Source organism: Stegastes partitus, unplaced genomic scaffold (assembly GCF_000690725.1).
Source record: "Stegastes partitus isolate 25-593 unplaced genomic scaffold, Stegastes_partitus-1.0.2 Scaffold237, whole genome shotgun sequence".
Lineage (NCBI taxonomy): Eukaryota > Metazoa > Chordata > Actinopteri > Pomacentridae > Stegastes > Stegastes partitus.
This window is the reverse complement of record NW_007577968.1, coordinates 591,530-601,402: the sequence shown is the minus strand read 5'-3', so window position 1 is coordinate 601,402 and position 9,873 is coordinate 591,530. Positions and strand designations below refer to the sequence as shown.

Genomic DNA, 9,873 nt, shown 5'->3' with positions numbered 1-9,873 from the left:
TCCCACTTAATTAACGGCATTATAGCTTCAATATGCTGCGCAAAAGTCATTTTTGAGTTCTCAGTACTTGTATCCGTGGCTGTGCTGGAAGGTCAGAGGGTTAAAGAACCACTGACAATAAATAAAACATTGTTTGTCTCACCTATATGGGTCACAGAATATATTGTAAAGCAAGCACTCAATGCTCAGTTTCATCCCTGACAGTGTTCACCTGAAGACTGTTGATGTAAAATACATTTGATAACAGGGTGACTCCCACAGGAAATACAGTAACTCAGGTGTTTACCAATTGTTTATCTCTAAAATTCAAAAAAACAATTACACACCAGCAGAGGAAAAGGCAGAACAATACGCTGTGGTCATTGAAAAATAAACATAAAAGACTCATCTAGTCAAAAGAAACAACATCAAATATATATTTTTAAAAAGATCCCTGACTGTAACGTCGATAGGGAAACGATTTGTTGCGTTTCCATTTGTGTTCCTTCGACTCCAGCGTTTCATGTGAAGCTGCAGTTCATAAAACGAAGCCACTCAGATAATTAACAAACTGCTGTTGTTCTTCCAGAAATCCCAAAACCACCCACAAAACGGGCAAACAAAGAATCTGCCATTTTTCTCACAGTGAACCTGCTCCTACACAGTCTTTTTCCAGGAGAAACACTAATGCACCAAAAAAAAAAAAGAAAGAGAGTGAAAAGGACGGGTGTGAAGAAAACCCGAGAGAGCATCAGCGAGAGGTTCCTTTTATAAACCGAACAGAAGAACAGAAGGAAGTCAAGCAGCTGCTACAGGACGCGGCTGAAGGTGTGAAGGGCTTAAATGGACGCTTTAATTGCATTTTATCCACTCGTATTGTGCCGTGTACGTACGACCCTCGGCTCCAAGGTTTCCCTCAGCGTGATGCTCTTTTAACCCTCTGAATGCTGAGCAGTTTCTGGATGTTTTGTTTTACTCAGGACACATTTTTACTCACTGTGGGCTCTTTTTTTTTACTGTAATATAAAATGCTGCACCTCCTTGGAAGCAGCACATGCATGGGTAGAAGTAGAGAGACCTGACAAATGTCTTCTGTGCATTAGGGCAGAGTTAGAATGCCATAATGGAAAATGGAACCAGGTGTTATCAATAAAACGGTGGCTGCACACTATAGATGTTTTGCTATTTGTTTCCAAGCCAGAGAACCCACGCTGCACGGGGAGAACATGGAGACTCCATGCAGAGAGATCTCGGGTGTCCTCATCGGGACGCGAACCGGTGACCTTCTAGCTGCGAGGCGACGATGCTAACCACCTACAAGTGTAGATTTTGATATCATATTTTAAAGATTCGATTTGGTTCTGATGAAACAGCACATCACAGATGAGGAGTTCAAGTTGAAAATCAGCATTTTTAAAACTTCTTTCTATAACAAATGGTGTAATTTTGCCATTTTTAAAATAAAGCTAACATGCCTTTAAAACCCATCGGTGGTTCTGAGGATTCAGAGTTTTAAAGAAGCTACAATTACATCTTCAAGCGCTTTAAATCTCTTTCTTTCTATCAAATATAAAAGTATTTTTTGATGCTGTTTCAGGTTAATTGAGTTGACCGTTCAGCTATTTCTACATTCCCTTCAGGTTGGATTGTTTAATTATTATAATTCATGGTTTGTTTGCATTCAGCCTGAGGCTTTACAGATACGCCAAACTGCTCATTAAACACATTCACACCCAACAGAAAGAAAAAAACCTAATTAACATTTTTCAGTTTTACATGTTTCCTCTGCTGTACGGTCAGAAGTATTTGGACGGCGCTGTAGCTGCCCTACACTGGTCTGGGAAGCGTTTTTCACAAAACTAAACGATCATTTCCATCCCAACTAACCGAGAGTCCGTTTTTTTTTTTCACTCACGCTCACAGCTCAGAGTCTTCATGCAGGTTTGCTGTAGACGGCAAATGGACTGCTTCACAATTTCCCCTCTTTTGCACCCGTTCACAAGGCGGGGGATCGAAATAGCAACCCTGCAATTAGTGGCCAACCTGCTCTGCCACCTCTACCTCCTGATTCACAGCCACCCCTAAAATAAAATAAAAAAACTACAGAGTGTAATAACACCCCATCTAATATCTCTGTGACTGTCACATTAACCATTTTCCACAAACAGAGGAAAGCAGGTCGCATTATACGGCAGTTTTAAGGGTGTTAATGACGATAATGATGAGGCGCCTTCTCGTGAGCAGGTAGGATCCATCAGGCTGAAAGTAAATTTGCAGGATGAGAGAAACGCTCGTTGGAGCCGGCGTCACAGAATGAAGTTAAAACTATATATATATCCTGATTGAAGCCCTTCACATGAGTCTGTATGTGATCGATGTATCGACGAACACATTAAGGTCAACTAATGATGCTGCAGGAATTTAAGGTCAGTGACAGAAAATCAAAAGCAGAGACCACCTTGAGTCGATGGCTCTTTTACTGATTGGCGATGCAACACGTTGAGTTCTTCACGAGGCAGTTTTTTATGCTCCGGTACAGACGGACAGAAACGAGCGTTGACTCATCTGATAAAAGCTCGACTCCAGCTGGATCACAGATGCCGCATCTCGCTGCCAGTCACTGCTTCTCACCTCTAAATCTGTCTCTTCCTGTCCCGACTGACCTTCAGCATCGTACCTATGAATGAAACCGCCAACCCCAGCCGCTAACACGCGGGTTACCATGGTTACCGCACATGCCACATATAGGCGAGGAGGTGTGTCGGACATGCTGCTGCATTTCATCAGCTAATTCATGGCGCGCGCGGAGAAAAAAAACTCTGGGGAAATTATGAGAGATCCATAGTGCCCGGCCGAATCAGATTAAAAAGAACAGTCCGCTGATGATGGGATGTACAGCAGAAACACAGCAACGCTCCACCAGCTGGGTGTCCTGCTGGTCCCACCGAGTCCCGCCTTCCAGCCAAGCACACACCGAACCTGAAAATAGATCCCGCTTATTGTATTCTCACATTTCTAGTGTTTATCTGGCACCAGCGGGTCCGTCTTTGCCGTCGAGATTCGTGATTTGTACCCTCTTATATCACCGTATTGCTCCCGGTTTGATCAACGGAAACGCTGCCGTTTGGCTTTTTGAGCACAAAAATCAAACCCAAAAGCGAAGCCGCACACCTCCACAGTCTGCTGCTACCGAACCAACAAAGCGACAAATCAAATTTCAAAGAGACAAACAGATGCCGAGGAGAGATGGATGTTAGTTTTGCCCTCAAGAAACAGAAAACATCCTGAAAGAGTTCAGGCTGATGTCAGGCTGTTATTAGATATAAGCTACGAGCCCTTTACCTGTCGCATTAGCTGCATTTTGACTGTTTAACTTAGCAAAAATGGTCTAAATAGTTTTCCTACGTGAAGAACTCACACAGTGCATAACATTTACTACTGATGCATGAGCAAGTTCTGTCCTTAGACTTCATTATAACCCCGTGTCACATACATTAGTCACTTGGAAAAACATGCATAGTGTACAGACTGCTGGATTTCTTCCATTTTACTGTATTTCTATTATTTTGATTGTTTTAAATCACGTCCATACAGACCACACACTTCTTCCTTAAAGCTGCCACATGGTAAAAATCTATTTTTATTGTGTTTTTGTGGATATTAAAAACTTTGAAGTAAAAGCTGAAGACATTTACGTCTGCCGCCTCCCAGCTTTACGAGGCAGGAAGCGTTTTACTAAGCTGCTATGTTTTTGCTGAATTCTGCATTATTTCCATGTAAAATGATGACTAAGAACTAAAGCTAGAAGCAGCATGAAGTCCTGGTCTCACACGCTCATGTACTGTTTTGCTTTATGCTGTCAATCACAGAGAGTCTTCTTCCTGAAGGGGGCGGGGACTGCAGCAGCTCAACAGCATCTAAAACTACAGACTTGAAAACGAAGCTTAACCCCAAAATTTTACATCCATCCATCATCTATACACCACTTAATCCTCACTAGGGTCATGGTCTATCCCAGCTGACTCAGGGTGAAGGCAGGTTCACCTGGACAGGTAACCAGTCTATCACAGGGCTACACTTAGAGACAGACAACCAAGCACACTCACATTCACACCTACGGACAATTTACAATCACCAATTAACCTCAACATGTTTCTGGACTTGTGGAAGGAAGCCGGAGAACCCGGAGAGAACCCACGCTGCACAGGGAGAACATGGAGACTCCACGCAGAAAGATCCCGGGTGTCCTCACCTGGACTCGAACCGGCGACCTTCTAGCTGCGAGGCGACGATGCTAACCACCGATCCACCAAAGTTTTACCATCATGATGAAAAGAACCATTTTTGCAGTAAAACTGAGAGACACACTTTGATTAATTTGCTAAAACGGGGAACAACAGGACCTTCATTGTGTCCTTGTTCTCTCTCGATAATGTTCGTTATTAAAAGTACTTGTGAAAACTTTTCCACTTATGTAACGTTCTGTTTGTTCTGATTTCAGCGTTCCATGTGTCCGGTGCTGTACGGTTTTTAGATTTCACTTCAGAAGACCAACAACCGCTTTGTGTGCGCTGACGGGAATCCACATAAAGACCCAAAAACGAAGAACAAAACTGAGCGGCACGTCTTTTTATCCAGATAAAAGCAGATTAACGTAAGCACATTAACACTTGGCCTTTGTCAATTACGCCGTCATGTTCTCTTCAGATTTGTTCTACCGTTTTGAATCGTGGCTCTCGGCAGAGTTTAATCCTGTTTGATTTGAACCTCCAGGTCTGACAGAACACCAAAGGCCTCGCCGGCTCTGTGTGCTGCCTACAGGATGGCTCAGGCGCTCTGACACGGCAGCACCAGAAAAACTCAAAGGGAAGAACGAGTCGAATTTTTCCACATGCTCAACATGTGTACAACACCCACCTCGGTGCTGACGCTACACAGAAAACCTGCTGGCAGCAAAACACTCGCTGCTGCTGCTGCTGCTGTTGTTGGTGAGGTGCTGTGAGGATATCAGTCACATTTCTGGACCTCAAGGAAGAAAAAAAAAAAGATGCAGAAAAAAAAAACAAACCCTGAATTTTCTGACGGGAGGGGACCCTGCTAAAGACTTTATCAAAACACGGTATAATCACTGCTAAGAGTCCATGGTCGATTAAAGGTCCTTTCAAAACACAGTTTTACATTCTGCTTCCTCTCGCTGTTTCCATAACAACCATGAAGGGATGGAAGAATGTGCTCTATAACCTTCAGGACTCAATACCGACAAGAAAGCACCACACAGCAGCTGCATACGTGCACACCAGCATCTGTCACACACACACACACACACACACACACACGCTGCTGGTGTAAAACAAACATGTAGAATTGTGCTAGAAAAAGGCACATTAATAAAAAATAAAAATAAAAATGCAGGAGCACAGAAACTAAACAAGGAGTCAGTGATGTGCAGCTTTAAACTCTCCAGATTATTCTCTTTATCCTCGCTGATAATCAATCATATGGATCGGTTCAGACAGGATATCCCATTAGACACCTACGCACCATCTCATTATCCACAACCCTCAAAGTCTGCATACTCTGCTCAAGTAAAACTCACAAGCTCTGTCTCCTGCTCGCTCATAAACACACACATCTCTCACACACACACTCTGGATGAGGCAATTCCCACCGCTGCGTCCATTACGCTCGACACAGCGGTGGGAATTGATTGAGCGTTTATTATCAAGACAGATTCTGCTCAGGATCTTGACGCTCGGCGGCGGAGGGAGGACGAGCAGTCCAATTAGAAACCGATAGGACGGCGGAGGTAACGGAGGAGGTGAGGGGAGGACGGCGGGTACAGCGTGGGGGTGCGTTCTCCTCTGTGGACGGTAATTAGCTGGGAGTTGCATTGCATCTGAGAGAAAGGGAGAATATTAACCTCAAACCCCGGTCAAAGAACCCACTGAACCGCAGCGGCACGGTTCTGGATTGCTTCACTTCTGACTGAACTAACTACCCCCAACCTGAACCCATCACCGCCTCATTCAAAGTCTGATCCACAAACAAACTGTCACCCAAAAAGGCTTTTTTTTTTATTAGTCTGTTGGTGTGTTTGTTTCTATTAAAAAAGCAGATTTGTTCGGGCTGTTAGGTGCCGACCATGAATCACAATGTTCCTCGTGCACAACAAAATGACACACAAAGGATCCCCAGATGTTCTACTTGTCGACAGTCCTCACCAGAGAGAGCTACTTATCTGGGACGCGCAGTTCCGTCGGCGTGATTATCAAAATCTCAGCCGACAATTGTGGTATTTCTTCAAACTCGCTTTATTCTACGTCTTAGTAAAAAGAAGAAAATTGCAGATAAAGAGTACACACACACACACAAAAAAAATATCTGCACTCACAGCTGAGACCAACAGCCATGAAAAGACTAACTGGGCTGAACTGCAGGCTGTGTAGAAGACAAGTGTGGAAACATTAGAGACTATCGGAGGAGCTTTGTTCCTGCTGCTGCTTCTCTTTTAAATTGTGCACTTTACTTTTCAGTTCAATTCAATTCAATTTTATTTGTATAGCGCATATTTACAACAACAAGTCATCTCACAGCGCTTCACAAAGGCAGAGACAGAAACACCCAACAATCCAAAACATCTGGATTCCCTATAAGCTTCAGCAGTCCGCTGACTTTTAGGTCTATCTTATTTTTATTTCTATTTAACGGACCTGGTTTTACTTATTTATTGTCTCTTTGCATCATGCTTTTAACAGGTTCTTATATTTTAGTGGTTTAGTGCTTCTTTTATTTAATTTTTAACCCTTTTCAGTGAGTCAATATCTGTGCTGTTCTGACTGTCCTGTGTTTTAAACGTCTATGTGATGCCCTCTCCTGCTCCTGCAGAACAAATCGACCTGCAGGTACCAATAAAGTCACCTTGAACCTTGAAGCAAATTTAAAATGTAATTTATAATATCTGTAGTATGTACCGTCAGTTTCGGTCACACCTGTAGGCGCTGATTCCAGAAACTCAACTTTTCTTTTTTTATTATTTCTGCCGTTCTGACTTTGTTTTATGCTGCACATCAAGTCACACTTCAGTTCTCTCTGTTTCTGGGAAATGCTTGTTTCCATAGAGGTGCAGGTGCTTTTTAAAGCAGTGAGAAATTAGCCCACGGTGAGGGAATATGAAAACAAAAAAAACACACCCAGAAACTGTTTTCAGAGGGTTAATGTTGCCCTCTGTTGTTAGATATACACCAGAGCTAACGACCAGATCTGTAAAACTTGCTGTCAGTTTAAGGTTCAGAGTTTTAAAAAATACAGAAAACGAAGTGTTCCTCAGTCACCTTTAGGCAGAGCAAGGAGAGAATTTAGATTAAAAGTCTGTTTAACCTTACAAATACACAAAAAAATAAATATTACTACATAACATCGCAACTAACACATCAAGATATTGATCATATACACGACAAAAAATGTATTTAAAGGATATTTACCCAAACACTGGAGGATGTTGTGAGACACTAATGTAATTAGTATTTCAAGTATATGGATCATATTTAAATTTATTGTCTGTTTTTATATTAATTTCTTGTGGTTTATGTTAAGTTGGAGGGTTTTCCTGGATGACAAACCTGTGCGCTGATGCTTTTAATACTAATATAGCCACACAGAAATACTTTTCATTCATTTCATGCATTTAAAGTCCCTTCAATAAAACGAAGCAACAAAACCTGTGGACAAAAAGTTCCACACGGCAGACTTTTCATTCAGACTCGTCTTTATAGCGACTGTTTTTCAAAACCGGTGTGAAGTGACACCTTCCTATGAATCCTCTGGTGTGATTTATTTAGAGGAGATGAATAAATCAATCCTGTACAGAAAAACGACCGCAGCCTGATTGTGGCGGCGTCTCCGTCAGACGTTTGTTGTTCCTGGCGGCCGGGTTGCAGATGAGACATTCACACTCAAAGGCAGCTTCATAAATATACATCGACACACGCTTACGTACACCCGATCTGGTATGTCGAATTTTTACAGCGTTTTCCTCTCTGCTGATGGACAGAAGCAGTGAGGAAGTCTTTTCTAGCTCGTGACCATGACAACAATAACTTTCACCTTTGCAACCCCGACAACAAAAGAAATACCTCAAAACAAACGCACCTCATTTAAATTGTGTCACCTTCGCTATGTGTGACGCGGTCGAGGTTATTTTTAGGACCGACACTCAGACTAATCCCCCATAATCCCATTTTGCTCCTCACCCCACAGGAGGTAGAGGTGTGTGTGAGAGGGGGGGAAAGAAAAAAATGAGTTGTTTGACGAGGCTATTGTTCGATACGGTACAAGCTCCCGTTATTGTAGAAACCCTCAGACAATAAAGCTTTGTTTGAGAAGATTCTTTTTTTTCCCCTGCTGATGATTCTCATTACGATCAGAGCAGCACTAAGCTCTGCATGTAGTTTCCAGTCCTGACTACATATTAGCGTGGACCACAGGCTGACACACGTTGTTCTGCCTCTGCTGCACTATGTGATTAGACCTAATGGCTTGCAGATGTGTGTAATTGTCTTTTTTTTTTGTGGGTTTAAGCATGTTCCCGCGTATTAACCCAGCGGGAGCCTCGGCCCCGTCAGCACACCAACACTACATGTGTGTGTGTGATTACTTCTGTCCATGAGAACAGCAGCTTTTAGACTTCATCACAGTGTAATGAGAGGATGTTGGCCGGTCCTCACATCTGTAAACGTCCAGTTTAGGCTTAGTTTGTGGGTTCAGGTGGTTTAGAATGACGGGTTGGATCGCTTCACTGGACAGAGGTAAGGAAGTTATTCTAAAGTCGGAGGTTTGAAGAAGCCAATCATGTAGTAACGGCCGATAATGTAATAAATGTGCACTTTTTAAAATGAAAAAGGCCAAAAATGTAATAAGTTATTATGTTTTTGGCTTCTACAAGGTTCATCAAATGTGGTGCACGTGATGCGTTTTGCTGTTTAATGAACTGAGAGGAAGAAGAAAAAAACAGGTGAAGATTGAAAGTAAAACATTTCCATTGGTACTGAACAGAAGAGTTTCTGTAATTGCATTTGTCAAAATAATTAGATCTAATTAAAATGTTTTACAACATAAATGTATATTAAAAGAAAATTATCAGCAAAAATGAGAAAATAAGTTTTGTTTTACCAAAATAGGATTAAAAAACAAAAAAACTTGGAATCAAAATACACAACAGTTTTTCAGGTGCCCACAGGTGTTACCAAGACTGGGAACTCTATATACATCATATATTTCATCCACATTTCCATCTGCTGTATGTAAACCTGCAGAACAACGTAGTCTGAGTCCTTCAGGGCTTCATGACTGCAGCAAGAAGTGCAGATTTTTTTCCTTTTTACAGAATCTGGTTGTTGTAAACTGTGTCTTTCTTGACCAAATGTCAGATAAGTCGTGTAGAATAAAGCGATTTTGATGAACTATGACAATGTTCAAGCTTAGATTTGGTTCTGTCACGGATGAGTAGTTCAAGGACCGTCGGAAAGTTTAAAATCCATCGATACTTTCTATTTTAAGGCTACGAATAACGGTGCAACGTTGGTACACTGGTGATTTTTAAGTCACTTCTCAAAAGTGATGTAAATGATGCATGTAGTGACCTTTAAACTCTTTATTAAATGCAGATGTAGGTTCCACATGTGCTTGTGTCCATACCTGGTGTAAATGCCGTCCAGCACGCCCAGACGGGCCTCAGAGGCCGGAACATAGGAGCCCATCTGAGCCATGACACAGATAATGGCAACCTGGCGGATGTAGGAGCTCTTACCCCCCATATTAGGCCCGGTGATGATCATGGTTCTCCTGCCATCACCCTGGAGGAGAGGAGAGGAGAGGAGAGGAGAGGAGAGGAGAGGA

At 42.3% G+C, this 9,873-nt stretch overlaps 1 protein-coding gene across 1 annotated transcript in view; it reads right to left on the bottom strand.

The window, feature by feature from the left end:
• msh3 (mutS homolog 3 (E. coli)) overlaps positions 1-9,873 on the bottom strand; it is a 57,823-nt gene that overhangs the window by 18,794 nt on the left and 29,156 nt on the right. Inside the window, exon 18 of the mRNA XM_008281584.1 lies at positions 9,673-9,830. Within this exon, the coding sequence (XP_008279806.1) occupies positions 9,673-9,830 (158 nt within the window). The remainder of the gene's footprint in view (positions 1-9,672; positions 9,831-9,873) is intronic.